Genomic DNA, 24,176 nt, shown 5'->3' on the forward strand with positions numbered 1-24,176 from the left:
AAGGGCAGAGGAGTTGTTTTCACAGGAAAACATTTTAGTTTTCTAATCTCAATCCAAAAAAATGTTTTAAAATAGCTGAGCTTTCCTGCTGTGAAAGCACAAAAGCTCTAAAGTGTAAAAGTAAGAGCAGAGTAGTTGCTTTTACCAGAACGCTTTTTAGTTTTCGATATCTCATTCATTTCTGTTGTGACAAAGGAAGAGAGTGACGTTACACTATGCATTAGAGGAGCTTTCGAGCTCAAAAAATTAAAATTTGATTACTACAGACAGTATTACATACCACAGAAAGTTGAAGAAATTCTTTAAAAAAGTTATTTTCAATTTGGCGAGCTTTCATTAAGCTTTCATAAAAAGCATACATAATTTTCTCACAGCGCACTTTTAATGAGTTCCTCAAATTGATTCGCATTTGCTTTGTTTTATGCTATTGCTGTCTTCGGACTTGCAGAAAAAGCGAAGCCGAAACTCCCAAAGAAAAAAAGAGGCAACAAAGTTGTAGCGATTTCATTAATTTCAGTTATTTTTCGTTTCAAAGTTGCACACCGAACTCGATGGAAAAATTCATGAGCGACAGCATAATAATTGCAAGCAACTTTTTCGCTGCTACAGTTGTAGCAACCGATATGTTACTATCAGCGTTGTTGTTGCTGCTGTAGATGAAATTGATATGTTGCAGTGGTAAATGCTGCCACTACTTGTTTTTTGCTGAAAAAGATAGGGTTGTTGCTATTATTTTTGCTGTTGTTGGACATTTGCTTGACGCATTCTTCGCGTTGACACGAAGTGCCAATGAATATTATGTTGTTGCAGGCGTTCTCGCCACCAATTTATATTTTTATTTTTATTGCACTGCGGAGATTTGGTGTGCGGAATTTCTGATATCCTTCAACTTGCAGCAAGCAAAAAAAAGTAAAATTTCTGGTATCCTCCAACTTGCAACAAGCAAAAGAACAACGCAAAATTAATAACGACAACAATATGGCCACACCACGCTCCCGCTGCTCATTAGTTATGACAACAGTAGCGCATTTTTGTCACCTCGCTGCTGTTGAACGCCAGCGAAAGCGTGCAACATTTTTGGTGTGGCGGGTTTTGTTGTTGTTGGCTGTTGTGCAGCAAATTTCCAGCAGGATTTCGTTTATTAATTTGCTGCCAGCTGCAGTAGTTGTTTGTTTTCCATGAGATTCTTGTTTAATATTTAACATCAGCTTTCTTGTTGTTGCTGTTTATTATGCAACGTGGCTGCCTGGCGCAGTGTTGCTAAGCTAATATTTGCACAAGACAGTGGCGCGTCATCAGCGCAGGTGTAGAAGACTAAAGGAGACAAACAACAACAACAGCAATAGGAAGAATTAAATTGAATATGCCTGCGCAGAGGAGCGAAGATGCCAGCAACACAGTCGTGTATTGTTGCAGGTGTCGCTGCCACACTGTTCAGCAAGCCACTCAAGTGTAGATGCAGCTTATGCACATATACACATACCAACACATGTTTATTCAAGTCTGGCTTCGTTTAGTCTGCGTCGCATGCTCCTCCCGTGCCCGTGCGCTCGCCAAACAAATTGTTTGCTCCGCTAATATCGCCGAGCAGCTTGTTTGCGCCGCTGCCGCTCATCAACAGCGACGCCTTATTTTCAATTCAATTTCAGCATGATTTTAATTTCAACAATGTCAACTTAGTTTGTTTGAAGTGGCAGCGGCAAAAGCAGCCAAAGACGGGGAAGGCCACGAAGCAAGTTGTCATGTGCGCTGCTCCATCTACTCACTCGACTCTCCCTCGTGTGTATGTGTGCGTGTAAGCACTTCTGCTTGTGAGTATTTCATCTGAATTTTAATTAAATTAAAACCAATCACACTACAACCCGAGCGCAGCGCCGTTGCTTGCCACAAATCTTATTGGCTTGCATATTCTCACGACTAATGAAACTTTTTCCGGATTTCTAAAATATGTATATTTTCCTAATAAATTTTCGTCATCACTTTGGTTTTAATTAGAATTTGTTGTCACCTCAATTAGGTCAGCAAACGAGTTCATTAATGAAAAGCAAACAGAATAGTGCACACTTAGCTACCTGCGTTTGTGTTTGTGGATATATGCATATGCGTAATAAGTGATTATACTTGTGCATTGTGTCTAAAACTAATTAAAATGGATTATCGAAAATCTCTCCATTGTGTGTTGTTATCCACCTCAGTTGCTTAGTTGCATTTTTCATACGCAAGAAAAATGTACATATATTAAGTAAAATATATATACATACTAGGCCGGGTCGATTTGTGGGGAGGCAAAAAAATCGCCCATTGCTCTATGAAAATCATATTCTAGGGATCAAAATAAGAAACTTTGCCGAAGGAACCATACCTCTGAAACGAATTCTGATGTCCCCCAATTTGGGTCGAACTTTTGGGTAGAGGCAAATTTTGAAATAGAATTGAAATTACCATTTCATTCTTATTACCTCTGAAAGTGAGGAGAACTAAAGCAATAACCACTATGGTATTTCAAAAAAAATAATAAGTGAAGTGACCATTCCAAATCAAAAAGTTTACAATGAATCCACCATCCCCTACACCGCAAGATGAAGCAACTACATCAACAACTATCGAAAACCCAATGAGTCATATACCCAAGCATGATGTTATTGTTTTTGATGTGTCTACTGATTTGACTGATCTTAACTTACCAACCCATCTGGATATCTTGAGATATTATTTTTACTTAAGAGAACGTGCTAAAACAGAACAAAAAAAGTTTTCCTATAAATCATTCACTGTTCAAGTACAAGATGAGTTGATTGGAATTTGGGAAAAACTTGGTTTGGAAATAATGCTGAAAAAAGTGTATGTAATAAATTGAATAAATTGCTTGACAAGTATCAAGAGCAAATCAAGAGAAGAAACAACACACAACAATTTACAGAGTATGTAAAATCTCTGGAAACAATTTTTTACATTGGAACATGTAAATGCGATTTGAAGGCAGCTCCATGTGCATGCGGCTGGATTCCCGAACGCCTCAAAGAGTTCATACACGAACAACATAATCAGAGAAGACTAACAAAGAATGCATCAATGCCAACATACCAAGATCCCGATGATTCAACCTACGCACCGCCACCGGTTCAAGAAGATATGGATAGTAGCACAAGTTCACAATACACAGAGAGATACGATTGTTTTAACTTTGCCTTGGTATGTGACAGATTTGGTGTGCCTGACAGAGTAGCATCAGCATTGGGAACCGCTCTTTTGCAAGATTTTAAAATTAAAGATAAGCATGGGAAACCTCTCATCATGGATAAATCGAAAGTTCGCAGAGAAAAAAAGAAATGCAGACAAGAAGTGCTTCGCAAACGGTTAAATGATACCAATTTGTTAGCGTTTTCATTCGATGGCAGAAAAGATTATACTTTAACGATAGATAAAATTGATGAGATGTATCATACTAGGACGGTAAAAGAACCTTATCTTGTTATTTTGAGAGAACCCAATTCTGAATTGATTGGTTACGTAAGACTGGAACATGAAATCGCTGAATACAAAACAACCAAATTAAATGGTTTTTTCAACGATAAAAATATATCACTGGAATATGCAGTGACGGTGAGCCAACAAACACTGGCCCACACGGTGGAATTATACGACGATTCGAATTGCTGTTAAAAAGACCATTTCATTGGTTTGTTTGCCTTCTACACTTCAACGAACTTCTGTTTCGGCATTTGTTTGAAGCTTTGGATAAATCAACCAGCACTGGACCAAGATCGGCAACCGGAAAACTGAGCCGTCAAATCGAAACTTGTGAAACTCTTCCGGTAAGTTATTGCTATCACTCATTTATTATAATTGTCAACTATTTTTAATTATTTTATTATTATATATTTTTAGGTGGTGGACGGCTTCAAGAAAATTGAGTTGCAAAATATGCCCCCTGTTCCAGAAAAAAAAGAATTTTTCACCGATTCGATTCGTACTTATTCGACATGGCCCATGCAATTTCTAGCGGCGTGGTTCCGGTGAATCTGGCTAACGTCAAACCAGGGAAAATTGTACATTCTCGGTGGCTCACCAAGGCCGCTAGATTATTGCTATTATATGTGACAACGGAAAATCCAGATGTAAATTTAAGAATTCTGGTTGAATTTATAATTAAATGTTATGTGCCAATGTACTTCAATATCAAGTATTACAGCTCTGTCGTGTACGGCAGTGCATTATTTTTCAAGTTCATTGGTTGGTCACGATTTCTAGAACCTCGTTTACGCAAAATTGTCAATCAAGTAATTAAAGATAATTCATATTATGCGCATTCGGAAAATATCTTGTTATCAATGTTGTTTGATGATAGGAAAGAAAAGCGCGACTGTGCCATCAGGAAAATTCGATGCTATTGAACCGATGTTGACGAGCCAATGGAACTTAGAGTTTATAAAAAACCAGATATAAACTTTAATTGCACAAGTTATACGGAAATGATCAATTTGAATGATATAAATATCGTATTTGAACCACCATTCACGCGAAGCATTCCGTACGATACATTGAAAGAATATTTAAATCAAGATGATCCACCGTTTAATGATCCAAATATTCCATCACACATACAAGGAACGGAACGACATGTTCAATTGCTAGCTAGCGTTTCCAAACGGGTTATACCGGAAAATGTAGAGGCTGTTATGGCGACGACATTAGAGAGCCGTGCGAAATTGCCCAGACTTGAAAGTAAAAAAGACTTCAAACAATAATTTTTTTTAGTTTCTTTTCTATAACTCACTTAAATTAATTTTTTCATTTACATATGTTCCGACTAAATAAATTTCTTTAGAGAAAAAATAGATATTATTATAAATAAATAAATAAAAATAAAGAAAAAACATAGCCATTTAGCAGATTTTTTCATGTAAAGGCCAAAAATGGTGATTTTTTGAAATGATTGTATGGGGAACCCCCCAGGGGAGTTCAAGGGGGTGTGCCACTGGCATGGGTGGATCGGCCGTCCAAAGTTAGTGGGGGTCGGTCATATATTTGGACTCGATTGGAGCACTCTAAATGGGTCAAAGTGAGATTTTTCAAAATTTGCCCCTACCCAAAAGTTCGACCAAATTGGGGGACATCAAAATACGTTTTAGAGGTATGGTTCCTTCGGCAAGGTTTCTTATATTGATATCTAGAATATAATTTTCATAGATCAATGTGCGATTTTTAAATCGACCCGCCCTAATACATACATATGTACATATTTGACAGATTGTGCTTGCTCAACTTGCTTTCAATTAACTTTTGTATTATTAAAAGTTGCGTAATAAAGATGAAATTGATATTAAAATATTACTGTGAGCAAAAGATAGTAAGACTTTTTAATTAAAATTTCGCGCAAAAACCCATTCGTCGCAATATTTTTTTTCTAGGTTGGTATAACAGTCAGTGACACCCCTGCAAAATATTACATGAAAATAACCATTTTTAGTATACGCTTGTTGGAAAAGGCCTTCGATGATAATTATTTGTCGCGAGCAAGTGTTTTTGATTGGTACAAATTATTAGAGAGGGTCGAGAAAACAATGACGACGAACCACGTCCAGGACGGACATCAACATCAACTGATGATCAACACGCCAATAAAGCAAAGAAATTTGTGCATTCGAATCGACGATTAACTATCAAAGATCTTTCTGACATCGTTGGAATGTCGGAAGGATTAATGAAAACAATTTTGAAATATCATTTGAACCTGATAATTACATAGTTTCAAAATCACTAAATTTTTTTCGAAAAACAGCTTCGCGTTAACATCGGTTAAACAATACTTTTCGACTACCAGGACCCGAAGACAGACGATCAATTGGCCGAATATCATGGAAAAGTTGAGCCGAAGCTGAAAAACCACGTCAAGGCAGGTCAGAAATCAAAGTTATGTTGAACGTTTTCTTCAATTATCAGGGTCTGGTGCATTTCGAACTTCGTCAGATCAGCCAAACTCTCAACAAGGAATATTATTTGAATGTTATGCGTCGTTTGCGCGAAACTATTCGTAAAACGAAGCCGGAATTTTGGGCCGATAACTCTTGTGTTTTGCACCACGACAATGCACCATTGAATACTGCATAGATTCTTGGTGAGTTTTCGTCAAGTTTTCAATCAATATCGTACCGCAACCACCTATTCGCTTGATTTGGCTTCAGGCGACTTCTGGAGAAGCATTATTATAGAAGCATTATTTCATAAAATATGTAAATATCCGAATTTCCCGCAAAATGTTATCCATCTATTTGACTAAGAAAATATTGTTTTTGTGCCCCTTAGAAGTTGATATCATTACGAAAGAAGCAGGCGCTAGAGCGTTCTTGCGTATTGAGACCTAACCTGCATAAGTCCCACGTATAAACATTAAAAAATTTGTACCATTTGAGAAAAAACCATAATTTTGAAGACGAGCCAACCAGTGTTAAATTCACGACCAGCTGATATGAGGATGGGGAAAGCATCAAAACCAAATCTTTATTATAAGTCTTATATATCTTAGCATGCTAACACTTAATCAAGTTTTCCATATACTTCTTAGAAGAATTGCTTGGAATGGCCTACAATGCCTTCTGCGAGCTTTGGTTTTCGGTTTCGGCTCATTTGTCATTTGTTGTCAGCTCTTGATATAGCCCCTATCAACTCTTCATATATAGCCACTAGAATCGGTCTGTTTAGTTTATATGACTTCTCCTCCGTGATTAGCTGTCATTCATTCTTTCTCAGTATTTTCGGCTAACTCCTCTTAAGTACAAGTTTGAGTTTGAGGCCCGCTAATTTAAGCTAATTTAAGCAACGCTACTCGTTAGGAAACAATAGCAATTTCAATTGCTTCCGCGTCTAGTATGTTCTTCAAAAGTGCCCCGTTTCTGTTCTCAGATCTCAAAATAAAACTAGCTGGGAAGAAATTTTCATCAATTGATGAAGTGATCGCCGAAACTGAGACCTATTTTAAAGCAAAGAACAAATCGTACTACAAAAATTGTTTCGAAAAGTGGAAGCCAGCTTGATTGAATAAGAAAAAGAAAATTTAGCCAAAAACGTGTGGCATACTCTAGTAGGCCGAAGCCTTTTTAATTGACCTTTTATTGCGCTATGTTTCTCAGATAACTAAAAGAAAAATGGTCCTTATAGCTAGGGATAAGTTTATAGGGTTCAACCCCGGCTACATGAACCAAAGAATTAGAATTTTTCAGAATGAATCACCGATTATTAAAGAATAATCGTAAACATTCTTTTTTTTAATTCCTTACTAAAGAAAATGCTTCTTAAAATTTAACCACAAAAATACGAGCATTTTCTTCTTTTATAAGGGAACTAAGTCATTCTCGAAAGCCAACGCAGAATATCTCTTGCCATCAGGTGCTACTTCGGACTGAGTAGACAATTGAAAAGTAAAGTCCTCTCTAGTCTACATACTTAAACGATGACAACATCTCATGAGTCGACGTTACGAGTTTCCGAATGAAAGGTTCTACGGAAGATTTATGGAAAGACCAGATGGAGAAGGACCTAGCTACACTTGGCGCCAAACATCGAAGAAAATGTAGTCGTAAGAAACATTCCAAACTACTTCTGTTTGACAATGTCCTTGTACCCTGGATTGGGCTGATGAGGGAAAAATCGAGTATACATCTTAAATACACACTCTTTTTCAAAATTATGCTTCCGTTTCTTACTAAACGTGTTACTAACTACTATCCACTTTCTCATACCAAATTATCCCAAGATATTACCCTTTCTCTACATTTCCTTATGGTCCCACTACAAAAGCTGTAGTCTTCCATAAATTTCCTAAAAATAGAACGCACTTTAAATGCACTAAATTAAATCTGAACTTAATTTACACAGCCTCCCAGTGGTGGCGCAGAAGTGTATACGCACACAAGCTCAGCGCGGAATGCACTTAGACACACATACAGATGCCAAGAGTGCATTGCTGCGCCAAGCATTTTTCTCATTTTAGAATTTTCCATTTTCCCCAGTCGCCGCAATGCCACAATGCACCTCGCTTGCCACTCACTGCGGCCATTGGCCCGGAGAGGTGGCGGCTGAAGACGAGGTTGGAGCAGTGTGGCAGGCTTTTAGTGACGTTGCCGTTGGCCTCTTCAACAACAATTAAATGAAAATGAAAAGCTAAACGACGCGACGTCATTGCACCAAAGACACAGAGCGCCAAGTCAGCCATGTGGCAGAAGGGCCAGTGGGCCACATGTAAAAGAAGGCGAAGCTGCGAAAAAGCAAAGCGAAAAACGTAATAAAGCCAGAATGAAGTGCACTGTGCCTTGGCGTACGCAGGAGGCAAAGCAATTTGTCACAAGTTAAATCTATTCATGATGCAACTACTGCGCTGTCAGGCGGCTGGTTGACTCTGTAACGCGCAGAACTGACGGCTGTCTATGCCCTAGCTGTCTGTCCGTTCGTACTTTGTTTCATTCTCTTCTACAACACAGCTCGATTTGGCATAGTGTGCGTGCGCGTGTGTGTGCGACTTTTTGTTGTTTTTAATTTTGCAGCATGGAAATGCATTTCTGAAGCAGCGTGCAGCCAGCGAAGAGAAAAGTGAAAAATTTCCTAGAAGCGAGGAAGGAAAATTTTTGCAACAACTTGAGTTGCTGCTGTGCCACTCCAAGCGCTTCCTGTGTTGCATAAATTGCTTTTTACTACCACCACTGCCACCACAGCTGCCGCTAACTTGGCTTGTTAGAGACGGATGGGGTGGGGTGCTACGTGTGCGACAGTCTGTCTAACGGTTTGCCTGGCAGGCGAAGCAAAAGTGAGTGGCAGCGCCTAAGCGTGTGCGCATGCGCGTGCAGCGGCAGCGCTCATTGACTAACTAATGCGTTCCACACTCGTCACTCGTCTAACGGTAATGCGAAACTGGAGCCAAGTTCAGCAGGCCGCCATGAATGTGTGGCAGTAAATGCGTCGCGACGTGCAACATGAAGCAGTGCAAAAAGTGTCGGAGGTAAAACGGAAAACCGTCGAGTGTGCAAACCTTGCCACAATGCTTGGTGTTGCAACTAATGTGCAGAAAAATCGCAAGAAGAAACTGTAACAAAGGCAAGGCGGATGTAAGGAGAGTGTCGGCGCAGCAGCAATGGCGCAAGTGAAGTGCTACATTTTGCTTTCTTTGCCACACACAGGCAGTGGCATTCAATAAACGCGCCCCGCACACACATTCGTGCAACAGCAAATAAAAACAAAAAACTGTTACAAGGTGAAGCAGCTGGGCGACAGCCGAGCAGACACAAAGGCGTTCGGGCGACATTGCGTAGGTGGCACAAACACCAGCACAACAGGGCGCGTACGCCAGCCCAGGCAACCATGTGGCAAGTGCATAAGTGAATGCGTAAGCACAATTCAAGGCGTTCAAGACAGCTGCTACGCGCATCTGTGGCATGTGGCAACAAAGCGTGTGTGTGAGTGCGTGCGGGGATTTTGAGAAAGTGCTATTGGGCAAAGTAGCAAATTACGACACAACAGCGTTGCAAATGGCACATGCAACAATGCACTCGCACATAGTATATGCATAAATGGCTTAACTGAATTGTCGCAAGTGGCACAAATAGCGTGAATGGTGTTAATGGGATTAAATGGCTGCCGCTGCAAGCGCCTTAAATTGCAGCCGCCTTTACTAAAGCGCCAATGTTGCACATACGCATACACTACGCGCATGTTGCAACATACATATGGGGCCTTCATAGCTGCTACGGTAACCTTCGTTATTTAATAACTTGCCGAAAGTGCCACCAAAATGTTTTTAAAAAGCCATAAAATGCATATCAATAGCCCTTTCAGGCCCGCGGCTAAGTGGATGGCACAGGGCTTTTTGGCACAATTTATGCGTCGGCCGGGTGGCAGCGGTGGCCCCGTGTTTGCCAACTTTTCGAGCACAAGAACTTTTGTGGCATGCAATGCACTTGCATCACCCACAAAATGGCACTATAACTGCTTGCCACATGCATGTGGCAACAACGCACGCATGAAGGTGTGTGTGTATATGCGGCATGGGGGGTACAAGTAAATACATGGCACGAATTGTGTGCCCTGCGTCTGAACATACAAAAATTCATTTCATCGCAATTCCATCGAATGCAGTTTGTTTAAGCCGCACTGTGGCATGTTGGCACGAGTATAGGTTTCTGCATCAAATTAAAAGAGAATAAACATTTTTTCACATCAAAAGGCGACCTTCGCAAAAACCAAATCTCTGACCTCGTAGCATACCACAACGAACATGCAACACACATGTGTGGCATTCACATGCATACGCATAGTGAAGATACTCGTTTGAAAAGAATTCCAAATTTAAAGCATTTACGGCCACATTTTCCCACACTTTTTATCGATATGTACGTATACATTTGTATGTATGTATGTATGTAATTTTATGTCTATGTACCCTTGCGCCGCCAACATATTGCTTGCGGCATGTTTGAAACGCACAACGAATCAATTAAAGTTGCATTCAAAAGTTTTCACTCACATGTATATATATTTACACACATATGTACACATACGTATAATTGTAAATATATATATGCGAATGTAATATATAGGAATGTGTAGAACTACGTCTATATGCTTGCAACACACAGTCGCTCACACTTTTGCCACGCACGCCTGTCATTTATCAAAGTTTGGCAAGCTTTGATGCAAACATTGCGCACTTGACTGTTAAAAACAAAAACAAAAAAATTGATTTTCTAAATCCTTGGACGCCATAATAGGAGTGTTTGAAAAAATCCTGCAGCAGAGAAAAGGACATGCAAACAGCCGTTGCAGTTGTGTTGGGCCTGAAAGGCCGGAGTTTCCGTTTTTCGTAACCTGCTTTCAAAGTTCTGCGCAAAGCAAAGTGTGAATGAAAATCGAAAAAATATCAACTTTTTCAAAGCTTTGTCCCTTGGTGTTGGTTTTGCAGTGAGCAATGTGCAAAAAGTCTCCAAAGTGTGCTCAAATATAGACACATTTGTCTATATTTGTGCGGATGAACGTTTGTTGCACGTTGTTTGTGGCACATTTGATTCGTCACATGGCTTTTAATGAAAAGGTCTACTCGAAAAAAGAATATACAAGTATACATATATACACATATAAGGAAGAACCGAAAGTGTAAAAACCTTTCGATTTGCGGCCAATGAAACTGTATAGTAATTAGAAGTGGCAGGCAGAACTTTTTGCTTTTATTTATAATGCATACAAACCTATATATATGCTGTAAGAGATATTACAATGCTTTGACTAAAACTAGTTAGCGTTTTAAGTGGAACACATAATCCGTTTTCTGAAGTTCTAGAACTTTAACTACATCAACTGGCTATGGTTGCTGGTTCGCCAAAGGTAAGACTGCCGATATGTTTGATACTGAGCCTTGCAGAGGCTTTGAGGAGGAAGTGCCTGGATTTTTTCAATTTCCCCTCCTCCACTTTGACAACTTGTGTCCGTCAAGATTTGAGCCCCGCCGAATGAGTGCCTATTGGACAATGGAAACTGATTTTCTTACTATGAATACGAACAATGGCTCCAAAGGAGGCATTTGTCAACTTCTGTCAACTAATAATTATCCCGAAATTACAAAAAGATAACTATATAACTTTTATCAATTTGGATTGGAGAAAAAAGGTTAATCATTTCTTTCATTAAAGTTCTCAGAAAATGTTTTCTACAAGTGAAGATATGCTTTGAAAAGCTGTTGATGGACGTTGAGGTGCGAAACCATTAATATGCAAATACGAAGTCTGAAAATGGCAAATTCGGTAACATAACTGTTGCAATCAAAACGCAAAAAATATAAATTATCAAATAAGAATCACAAAAGAATTAAAATTCGCACATTTTTGGCGTTTTAATTTCATAATTTGTCATGGTCACCGAAAGCCCAGCGACCTGGTGCGGTTGCGCTTCAGCGTGTAGCAGGTGATTCGAGCGCTAAATTGGAAAAAATATGTAGAATAGCTGTGGGCATTTTTGGTCGAAGAATTTACGCGTTATAAAAACCGAACTGGAGTTGAACTAGCACGGCTCAGTGCTGTTGCCGTTGTGGCACTGCCCATACGTGCACATTCGACGCCAACCACAATGCGATGCGTTCGTGCTCCACGGCTGTCGGTACGGTGCCGTCAAGTGCGCTGGATGCCAACGCGCCCGGGCCGGCGTTCGGCTGACAGCGCCTGTAATTGATCCGTACAAACTGTCAGTCTAATTAACATGACAACATTGTGAGTGACGAAGGTCCTGCGACACACGCATCCATTGTCCACACAAACATTTCAATGCTTATGCGTGTGTGTGTGTGTGCGTGCGTCCGCATTTTAAAAGCGCTTGTCGTGGCTTGGCAAGTGAAGTTTCAACACAAGTGTTTTGCGGCCACTTTGCGCCACATTTCAGCGCTCGAGTGCGTGGAATTGTTTGGGCTATTTTTTTGTGCACCTTTTTCATGCAACATATTCTTTTGTGCGGCATTTTAATTTTCATGTGCGAATATTTTCGTATTCCGTATTTTTAACTACTTATGTCTCTTCACCTTTTTTAAGCTTTCAGCTTTCGGCTTGCAGCTTTTCAGCCAGTTTCAGTTGTCATTTAATGTGCTTAATGTCATTATTATAAGATTTTTAAAGGTAAGTTGGGACAGCGCAAGCCGCACTCTCATACAAGCATATGTTTATAGTCCTCTATCTGCATATGGGATTATGGCGCTGTGGAGCTTGCTCTTGTGTCTTGAAGCTGGCAACACTGGCGTGATTAATTGGATTGTTGCGCTAATATTCCCGTGTGTAGTGGAGTCTGCGCGCCTGCTGCGAACTTTCTTATGAGCTAAAGCAGTAAATTCAAGCGCACATACATATAATATATACAAATATTATGCTTATACATAATGAATTTGTATGTGTTCACATAAACATACAAGCATACAAACTCCTCTCCAATTTACTCAATCTTCGAAGCGTGTCTTTTACTTTTTTGGACTTCGCTGAGTGGCATTTTAACGCATTTGCCCCAATTTCTGTCCAGTTAAATTTCGCCACAAATTTCTTCATAGCGCGTCTGTCTGCTGACTGTTGATATATCATGTGAGTATCAGGCAGGCTTATTTTAATATGTGTTACAAAGTAATTTCTGTCTTTAAAATGTAACTGACATTAATCCCTGACGCGTGTCTGGCAACAACGCTGGCAACAAATATGAAATTTAAATCCAAGTCTGCAAACGCAGTGCCTCCTCTACATACTTCCTCATACACCTTTATTTGAATTAAGATGATTGTATTGAACGCTCTTGTTGCGCTGAAGAGCACCAGATTTTTAAAAAATATTTTGCGTAAATAAAGTGTAATAGGATTTTGACTCACCTGATAACACCTTGCGTCTTTGAGGCAATCACCTTTCTCAGGAATGTACTGCAAAAAGAGAAGAATATTGAGAAACAAGAAGGTAAGTAAGTCGTTAGATAGAGACAAATAGCATTAATGAATTTTGGTATATTATTGAAATTTCTGAGATCTTTCCTAAACTTAAAATAGTAACAAATATTTATGTGTCTTAATCAACATCCGCTAGAATTCATAGAAGAATTTAAAAGAAACCTGTAAAGCAACGGGATTTTCAATAAGAGCGCTACGAATGTTTTTAAATAAAACGAAATGGTTTGGGATATGAATGAAATTCTATATTCCTGTAAAAGTACATTCGATACCATTATTTAAGGAACTAGATTTCTTTCGCATGGCCACCATAGACACGCTTGAAAATGTCCAGACGAAGAACCCAATGTTCGACGTGTGTCCAGCAAAAATTGGCCGATACTGCTTCACGTTCAACATGAAATGGTCTAACGAGGTCAAATCGCACTTCGCCAAATTTCGGTATTAAATTTTAATAATTTCAACTAGTTTTTAGATCGTATATCCTTCTATGATGAAATGGCAAACCTTTCTGAAGAGAAATATCAAAAGAGTAAGAAAAAATATGGCGTCGTTTGCTGTCCCTATCGTTCTAATTTTGAAGCTTCTCTATTGAAAAAAGCCGCTATTTCTTTAGCACTTTAAGCGAGTCACAGTTCCATTAAAGTTTCGGCTGTAATCAGAGTACTACACGGAAAAAGTTCTATGGATTGAATAATGTGCGAAAGGTCGGTCCTACGGAAAGCTAAAATTCAATAGATCCATCATAAATCTGCTTAGCGATTTTGTTTCTGTTGCCGAAGATCAGTCACTTAGTCTTAATTTTTTGAAAATTTTCTATTTCGGCATATTTCAAAAAACTTTGAAAACTGGAGTTCGAAAAGATTGCAGCAAGACCGGTTATATTTAGTTTAACTAGAGAAAGCCGAATCTCGCAGCGAGCGAATAGGTCACTAAGCTCTTTGTGATTTACCTTGTGACTGTCTTGGTAGTTGATCAGCGCTCGCCAAACTCACGTGATCATTCATGATTCAGCAAGTCTTCTAATTCTTTATTGGCATAGACACCGCTTACGCGATTATAGCCGAGTTAACAACAGCGCGCCAATTGGATATTCCAAGCGAAGCCAGGTCCTTCTCCACTTGGTCCTTCCAATGGAGTGGAGGTCTTCCTCTTCCTCTGCTTCCCCCGGCGGGTACTGCGTCGAATACTTTCAGAGCTGGAGTATTTTCGTCCATTCGGACAACATGACCTAGCCAGCGTAGCCGCTGTCTTTTAATTCGCTGAACTATGTCAATGCCGTCATATACATATCTCATACAGTTCCTCGTTCCATCGAATGCGATATTCGCCGTGGCCAACGCGCAAAGGACCATAAATCTTTCGCAGAACTTTTCTCTCCAAAACTCGCAACATCGACCCATCAGTTGTTGTCATCGTCCAAGTCTCTGCATGGTGCGTGACGGGAATTATGAGTGACTTATAGAGTTTGGTTTTTATTCGTCGAGAGAGGACTTTGATTCTCAATTGCCAACTCAGTCCCAAGTAGCACCTGTTGGCAAGAGTTATCCTGCGTTGGATTTCCAGGCTGACATTGTTGGTGGTGTTTACGCTGGTTCCAAGGTAGACGAAATTATCTACGACTTCAAAGTTATGACTGTCAACAGTGACGTAAGAGCCAGGTCGCGAATGCCACGACTGTTTGTTTGACGACAGGAGATATTTCTTTTTGTCCTCGCTCACTGCCAGACCCATTTGCTTTGCTTACTTGTCCAGTCTGGAGAAAGCAAAACTAACAGCGGGGATTTTGACGCCAGCAGCTGTACACTCTTTTAAAAGATTGTACCTGCTCGATTAGTTTTCAGCAAACTGACAGTAAGGCTCCGGTCTTTTAATAATATTCTAGGGCCCGGTACCTTTACAAGTTTTACCATGAAGTAGTTGGATGTTTTTCATAACTTTATACCACATTCTGGAAGATTTGCGTAAACTTCAGAAGATTTATCTCAAGATTTTGACGTTCTGGTAAGGTAATCTAATAGCAATTAGAAAAGTGCGCTGTTTACAAAAAATACCAGCAGGAAACGTTTTAAGTTCAGAACACAGTATGATAGTTGTACAGTAGATTCGAAGCGGGCTTCTAATAAGGTGTGCGATGGCAGAGACTCAATCAATACTCTATGTATACATCGAAATTTTGAAAAACTTGTGCTTCTTTGTGCTCACAATCATCACTTAATTCGATTTCAGTTAACTAAGCCTGCAACGGCGGTGAGGCGTCTGAGAACGAACTCAATATGGTCACAGCGCTGCTAGTCGGCTGCACAAAGATAGAAGAAGGGTTGAGAAGTCGCCAAAGTACTGATAATAGATCTGACATGTTTCTGCCTTATAGTGTGCGCTGGAGCACAAATACACACACACGAACACATCTGCCAGCAATGAGTGATCAGCGGACGACACAATGGATTGGCCGTTCAACGCTTCGTCGCATTGCGTTTTGTCCTTAAAAAAGCCAAAGCGCACAACAAAAAGTTGAAAAACAATAACAAAAGCAATTGCAGCGCTATTGTCGTTTCATCAACTTTTCTGTTGTTCTTCTTTTTTTTAGGTTTTGTCAGCCAAACTTACATATCCGTTGCTGGCTTGGATCGGTTGGTAGGCTTCTGAGCTACTGGATTCTTTGGTCGGCTGCTTGCCGCTACTCGTTTGCATCTCGTCAACTCAATTGTTGCATTGTTTTAGCCATTTTTGTGCCAACTACACATGCATACACATGCGCACACAATGACAATAAGCGGTAGAGCTGCCACCGCCAGTTGCATGGTCAACACACACACTCGCCGCCGTAGTCGTTCTGTTGCCGATTGTTTGGCTTTGTTGGTCAGTGCTTGGGCCAACGTTCAACTATTCAAATTGGACACTAAATGTGTCAGAGGAACTCTCTTAATTGTGTGATTGATTGATTTATGGTGAACAGGTTACTTCCCTGCCACGCCAAACCAAGCTGCGAACAACGGCCAAGTGAGCAGCGTCCTTGTTGCCATTGTGCGCCCAAAGCGGCCGCCACTGTGCGGCAGTATTGTGTGCTTGTGTGTGTGTTATTTGCATGTGCACAAAGCTGTGTGAGTGGCTTAGTATGTGGCACTTGAGTGCATATATTCAAAGCCTTTCAGTCGCTTTTGTTGGGAAACTTTTATCTCTTTCTGATTGCCCACATTTTCTACTCAAACGGTAGCAAATCGGTCGGTCGGCTGGTGGCTAAAGCGCCGAATCGCAATTTGTTTTGCAATTAACGAGCTCATGGATTCTCGAATTGATTTGAGCATATAAAGTAACTTAAAAGAAAGGATTTTTAGGTAAAAGTTTAAGAAAAACAATTTGTTGCATTTTATCAAAAAAAAATAAGTTTCGAAGATGTCTTTCGAATTTTAGGGAAATATATTTTCCAACTCCACTCAAGAAACAACATATGCTGCTCCCTTTCGCAACAACAACAACAATATTAATAGTAATAACTTCAACAACAACAATAATAATAATAATATTTGTATTAATTTAATCTAATTATAGACCAAAACTTTCAGAAATAAATAAAAATATTAAATTTCTTAAATAAACTTTCTTACAAAAACAAAAAATCAATGAAGATCTCCCCTGCTCTGTACTGGCTTATCAACTGCTGTCCAATCCAAAATTTAATTTTACTTATTTTGCGGCAAATAACGAAAGCATATTATTGGAAATCTTTACAAATCTTGCCGTGGCAGGCACAAATCGCCTGTGAAGCATCGAAAGTTTAAGCAAAAATAAAGGAACAAACACAAAAACATGACACCGCAACAAAATTGCTTTTTCCTAATCCCCAACGACATAGATGGCGGCGACGGTGGCGGTGTGACTTGACTTGACTCCCTTTTACAGAACGTCGAGCAGCGACCACACACTTGAAAAGCGCCGCCTACACTGCCCCGCAACTGCCGACTGCGCCGTATGTTGGCGAAAAGCTTGAGACCTGCTGCCGTCGGCCGACAACTGCTGCCACATGCCTGAATGGCGGCCCCGGCTGCACGAGTACGAGAAAAAAGTGAGCTGTGCCCAAATTAACTTCATGCTGAAACTTCTAATGCGCCTTACAATGTTGCCACATCCCGGCGGCATGCACACACATACACAGACCGATGCTACGTCAGCCACCAGCATTGTTGCGGTCGGCCAGTTTTAGCTTTCTTCGCATTCTTCTTCTGCTTTTTAGCTTTTTTCTTCGTTTCTATGTTTGTAGTTTATTCAACAGCTGCCACATAAAGTGCGCTTTTGTGGCTGCCACTTTGCTATTCCTATTCTACTTGCTGTTATTGTTGTTGTTTGTGTTATTAGAGCTGCGGCTGGCTGCCCTTTTCATGGCTTAATCAAATTTCGTCCTAAAAGGCGAGCTAGTCAGGCAGGTCGGCCGACCGGCGAGCAGGCAGGCAGGCAGGTCGTCGTTAGTCAGTCAATGCGCGGCCGCATGAATTGAATTTCGTCGCCAGCATTCAGCAACAAAAATGCTGTGCGCGCAAAAAACCACCAGGGACGCCAGTGTGGCGACCGACCAGCAGCCGCCAGCCCAAAAATGTGCCAGTTCGCATTTTTCGGCTTTATTCTAAACGTGCACACCCAGCAGCCACTGCCCGCCTACCCCGTGCCCTGCAAAAGAACATGTCATGTAGCCCCCACCTCGGCTGCCACACACACACGTAAACACTCTTGGCATATGCAATCACCCTCCCAACCGCTGGCTACTTGGGCGCACACACGCCCCTCTATTCAGCCGTCAGATATTATTTTGATTTATTTCGTTGATTGATTTTTTGTCGATTCTCATTTTTATATCGTTGTCTTGCTTCCTTTTTCACTTTCAGTGGCTCTGATTTGTTTTGCTTGCCGCGTTCTTTTTTCTATTTTTGAGCGGCTTCGATGTTGGGGCCGCTATTTATTCAGCAGGAAGTGTTCTACATCGTGTCCATATGTATTTTCGGTGTAAATATATGCCGACTTATGTTGTGCTGCGCTGATGGAATTGGATTTTTGATTTTCAATAACAGCGCTTACAAAATCAATAACAATATCGACAACAATTTAGACGCGATTTGTGTGTTTTGTGCGGCAGTTACATACAAAAACACCAGTGCACACACAGGCGCACTTACTTAGGCATACACATATGTGAGTGTGTGTGCACCAAGCCTTATTATGGCCGAGTCGTCAGCCCCCTATGGCTTGCCGGGTGTATTAATGCTTTATTAGGCTCTGTTATTATTTTGATTGTTTTGTGGCGCTTTTCGTATGTTTTGTCGTTTGGCTGAAAGGGAGCATATGGGTGTGGCGGGCGCTAATTGATGTGCACAGTCTTTATCGCCTCGTTGTAATCAAATTATTTGAAAGACTTTCGTCTCTTTCTACGATTGTAAATATGTCAGGGAATTCCCACAGTGCAAGCATCCAATTAATGAGTGTTTATATTTGGGGAATATAAGAGGATGTGTGTATGAAGCGTTTTTACGTCCGTCTGTCGATCCCACATAAATACATTCCTTCTTCTTTTATATATATATTTTTTTTGGATCCGAAAATACCAGTTTTTGAAATGAAAGGGCTCTATAAGACATAAAAAGGTTAGTAGTATATTAAATTTTAGGTAGCATGGAGTGATAACCCAAATCTGAAACTCTTTATACTCCGAGATTATTTAGTTTGTCACCAAGTTTGTAACACCCAGAAGTCTATCTATGTATATACGAACTAGTGCTTCAGTTTTTGAGTTATCGATCTGAAATTTTGCGTAAGTCGTTTCCTCTTCAAGATACTACCAATTTCTCGGAACCACTTTTGAAACAATATAGCATATATGTATCTGCTATAGAACCTGAATGATCCTAATTTATTTTTGTAACAAAACCTTTTATATTTTAGAAGATATCGTCCCGAAATTCGGCGTTTATCATTATCTAGAACAACGGTATAATCTCTGAAGAAACTGTTTAGATCAGATAACTATAGCATTTAGGTGCCTTGCAAAGTGAACCTACGTTGATAAGCTGGTCGGCAGGGGCAAAAGGTTTCAAGACCGGAGCGTACTCTTATAGTACCTCCAGTGGTGATCTAGTGACTGATGACCCGAGCATCCTGAAATTAGGTAAGGAACACTTCTCCAGCCTCTTGAACGGCAGTGAAAGTGTAACAGATGGCGACACCGATTTCTAATTAACGACGATAGAATAAATGTTACATTGTTCGACTATGATGAGGTTCAAATAGCAACTAGCTGTTTGAAGAACAACTAAACGGCGATGGCCGACGAATTGCCGACCGAGCTATTCAAATACGGCGAAGAAAAGCACGTACGAAAGCAGACGAATCAAGTGATTGTATAAAAAGCTTTTTTATTTGTGAAGGGTATTCTACAAATGGCTTCAGTGCAGCTGAAGTAAACGTTCTTCTTGGTTTTACCTGTTTCAAATTTAGTAACCGATGACAAAACATCTCACTGATGTTTCGAAAACAAGTGTAAAAAATGATCTAGGTTTAAGAATAAAAGCCAAATATTTGCAGTTGATACGTGAAATAGTAATTTTTACTGGTTTGGATTCATTCTAGAACACTTATATCACAATGCAATACAAAAATATTTTTTCAGCTTCAATCAACACGAATCTGCTTTGAGTTCAGTACAATTTTTTCGGAACCCTATGAGCCTGGAACTTCCTCAATCTTGCAGTGACAGAAAGTTGTCTCTCTCTCTATCTCTTGTATTGAGAGATGTGGTAAATGTTTGAACCGCACCGATGTACATATGTCCAAAGTAACTCCATAAGTACAATGAATCAGGTTAAGTTCAAAAAACAAAAAACAAAAACAAATGGAACACGAAACTTTATTTTCATGTTATTCTAGGGTTATTTTCACTTGTCAACTTGAAAAATCCTTAACACAAATTTTTGTGTATAAAAACCATAAATGAGAATATGCTAAACTCTTAACCCAAAAGCATATATGTATGTATGTACATGCAGACATTTAAATACGTATACAGACATGTATGTATGTTTAATGGCATCTAAAAGTGAAACGCAGTTCTAAATATAGCAACAACAAATATCCCAAAATATTTGTACGACTCATAATGACATGTAAATTTGTTTCAAGGCAAAAATTCTCATGTAAAATGAGCAAAAAAGAAACAAAATAACGAAATACACAACGACATTGAGCTGAAAACCCCCAAAAACAAATACTAGCGCAACGCCCTCACCAGAGTGACATATCGACGAAGCGGTTGAGCACCACCCACTCCTCACATACATCATACGGATGAGCGTGCGGATTGCTGGCCACTTAAACGTACTTTTGGGCAACCCAGCAACGAGGTGAGTTCATGCCACAAGGCCCCGTGGCGGTGCAGCTATAAATTTGCGTTTCATTTCCGCTCCATTTCATCAACAATTTAGCAGCAGCCACTTCTAAGTATTCCATGCTTTCATATCTCTGCACTCAACTCTTTCCTCTCCCTTTAGAATGTACATTGGAAATAATGTCACTCAGCCTCATTTATGCTCCCTACAACATGATGACAATTGAAGTGCAGCAAAAACAAAAATTTCGAAAAAGATAAAAAACAACAACAAAACCAATGTAAGATAAGTTTTACCCTATTGTTGCGCCCTGCTATTTGCAGCAAATGCACTGCAGCCGTGAGCAACACACAAAGATTATCAAATGCGCGTGTGTTTGTGCACAGGCAAAGGGGAAAACTTAATATGTACACAAAAAAATAAATAACGACAAAACAACTTAAAAATGCCGCTCAACCGCCGCGACGTTGCGGCATCCGCCAACAATATGGTTGTCAACATTGCTGTTGTTCTTAGCGACAGTTGCGCGCATATATTAACCCCAATTTACGCGCTGCCGCGTCGCAGAGCGTTACGCCGGTGCGCCTCGTCTCCACCGGCAGCCTATGTACTCGCATATATTGCTTTTGTTTTCGCTACTGCTTTGCATATGACAGCGTTGCCTGCCCCACCTACGGCGTTGCGCTCCCAAGAGCTCCCTAGAAGTTGTCCCAAAATGTTGAAGTGGCATCCACAAGTGCACTTCGGCGCATATGTGTGATTGTGTGTGTATGAGTGTATATAAAATACATTTGCATGTTTCTTTCGAGAAGTAGCTGCTTGAACATATGAGGCACTCACTCGGCCGTGATAGGGGGGAAAAAAGTTTTAAGATGTGCGGCAGAAATTTTAAAAATTATTTTATTGCAGTTCGGTGTTTCAGAATTTTAAAAGCTCTGGATAAAATATGTCGAGAGGGATAGGAAACAGGTGATAATCCATCACCCATATTCAGACCCACCATTTATTATTGGATAATATTCCACCGAATAGACCACGGCCAGCGCGCTTTGAGGAAAATATAGCATATTGTACACGAAACCCGTGGAGAGTTGATTCGTCGCCACATTTTACGTTGACATCTTCAACTGAAAACCTACAAAATACAGATGGTACAAAATATGCAGCCGCTCGACCTCCTCAAACGCCATCGCCTCGCTCTATGGGGTGTTCAAAAGTTCAAAGAAGATCCAACGTTTTTTAACCAAATTTTGTTCAGCGCTATGGCCCATTTCTGGCTCAAAGAGTATGTAAACAATCAAAATTGCCGCATGTGGGACGAAGATCAACCTGAAAAGATTCAAGGGCTGCCATTTCATCCAGAAAATCCAGAACAGGTGCAATTTGTAAGCCGGTGGAATCATCAGTCCATATTTCAGCAAAAATGATGCCGGTGAGAAAATAACTGTCAATAGCGAACGTTATCGCGCCATGATAACCGACTATTTGCCTGAAATTGACGATCGTGATCTCGGCGTCATTTCGTTTTAACAAGGCACTTCAGTGAGCAGATAATTTTACGGTTTGAGCCGGTCGATTGACCACCAAGATCTTGAGATATCATATCGTTAGACTTTTTCCTTCTGGGAGTCTAAAGTCTAAAGTCTAAAGTCTATGCGACAATCCCTCTTCGACACCCGTTACAACAACACCACTTTTAAGATGTATCCATATCATTCCTCGCATCTAAATTCAACAGTTAAGAAAATGGGATATACTGATGAAATTCTTATAATCGGGATCTCTTAGAACATTTCCATGTACAAATATCGGGTGATTTTTTAAGAGCTTGATAACTTTTTTTAAATATCATTTTTTAAGAGCTGAATACTTTTTTTAACAATGCAGCGAACTGGTACGGAACTAAATACGGTCCATGATTCCATGGACATAATGATTTATTTAAGAAGAATGGAATACTGAGAATTCTTAAACTCGACTCTTAAATATCGGGTGATTTTTTAAGAGCTTGATAACTTTTTTAAAATCCCCAGTTTACAACTGAGTCATTTCACTTCCGCGTTCACCCGTAACAAAAGCTTGGTCAACCGCTCTTAGAGCAGAATACGCAAAAACAAAACAAGTTTTACTTGAGCGGAGAAAAATGAATGAGCAGTAAAAGTGCAGCGTGAAAGAGAAATATTTATTAGCTAAGCAAAGTGAAAACCGCAAATGAAAATTAAGATGTTACAGCAACACCAACACACTCAATTGCCACAGCAGCCGCAAAGCAGCTTCAGAGGCAACCAAATCAAAAACAATAACAATAATAATAACAATTTGGGTGTGTGTGTGTGTTGCTGCAGCGGCAATACAATTAAGCAACGAGTTTTCGGCCCTTGGCAGAGTCTAATGAGCAGCACAGCTGTACAGCGGAAGCTTTATGAAGCATACATCAGCTGATATATTGCCACACCAGCAGCCTCAGTGCGGCGTTGCAAGCTACAACGCTCGTATGTAGAAATGCAATCGGGTATGTGTGTAGAATGTCTGGCATTTCATCAGTCGCAGCCAACACTTGGGATTTGTGCGGACCAGGGCTGCATGAATGCCACAGCGGCGAGGCAACAACGGCAGCTACTCAAATACAGGCCTTGTGAGGCAAGATATCTGTATATAAATATGTATGTATAAACAGCTTGAACATTTTGTAAGAATTTCATGTTTATTTAGCACTGCTTAGTTTGCTTTAATTTTTTGTTTTCGTTTTTATGGAAGTCTTATTGACTGTGCTGCTGTTGATTAAGTTTAAGCTTGAGAATTATTTAATTAAGATGTTGAGTTGCTGACGCTTCAAACGCTGGAATATCTTTCAATTCTCTCTATCAAATTGTTAGCTTTCTTAGGTAAGAGGAATATTACGAAAATATATCTATACGCTTTATATCTTAAGCAACTCTTGGCATACAGGGTTTGCCCAGAAAGTAATAGGACTAAGTCGATTTAAAAAAATTATTGAACCAATCGTTGGAATTCTCTAAAAACTTTCAAAATGGGCTCCTGTTGCGTCGATGCAGCGCTGCCAGCGCAATTTCCCAGCATTTAAGTCGTCACAGAAGGCATTATCCGGAACAGCTTGAGAGCCGAGGTACGTGCTGCTTGGATCCCCTCTGTCATCTCAAAATTCTTGCCTTTCCCGATGAAAGGCTTTTCAGGCAAGGACACAAAAAACAGTCCGGGGGGCCACATCTGGGCTGTAGGGCGGCTGCGGAAGCGTTGGAATGTCGGCTTTGGGTAGGTAGCTGTTCACAAGAAATGGGGGGTGAACCGGGGCGTTGTCGTGGTGCAACTTCTGCTCGCCGCAGTTCGCGCACACCTCG

The 24,176-nt window shown here is 40.2% G+C and overlaps 1 protein-coding gene across 4 annotated transcripts in view; it reads right to left on the reverse strand.

The window, feature by feature from the left end:
- Positions 1 to 24,176, reverse strand: part of LOC120774312 — a 259,357-nt gene that overhangs the window by 201,636 nt on the left and 33,545 nt on the right. For all 4 annotated transcript variants that reach the window (XM_040103845.1, XM_040103847.1, XM_040103846.1 and 1 more), the window contains exon 3: positions 13,376 to 13,423. In XM_040103845.1, coding sequence (XP_039959779.1) covers positions 13,376 to 13,423 — 48 coding nt within the window. The remainder of the gene's footprint in view (positions 1 to 13,375; positions 13,424 to 24,176) is intronic.

Source organism: Bactrocera tryoni, chromosome 4 (assembly GCF_016617805.1).
Source record: "Bactrocera tryoni isolate S06 chromosome 4, CSIRO_BtryS06_freeze2, whole genome shotgun sequence".
Taxonomy (NCBI): Eukaryota; Metazoa; Arthropoda; class Insecta; order Diptera; family Tephritidae; genus Bactrocera; species Bactrocera tryoni.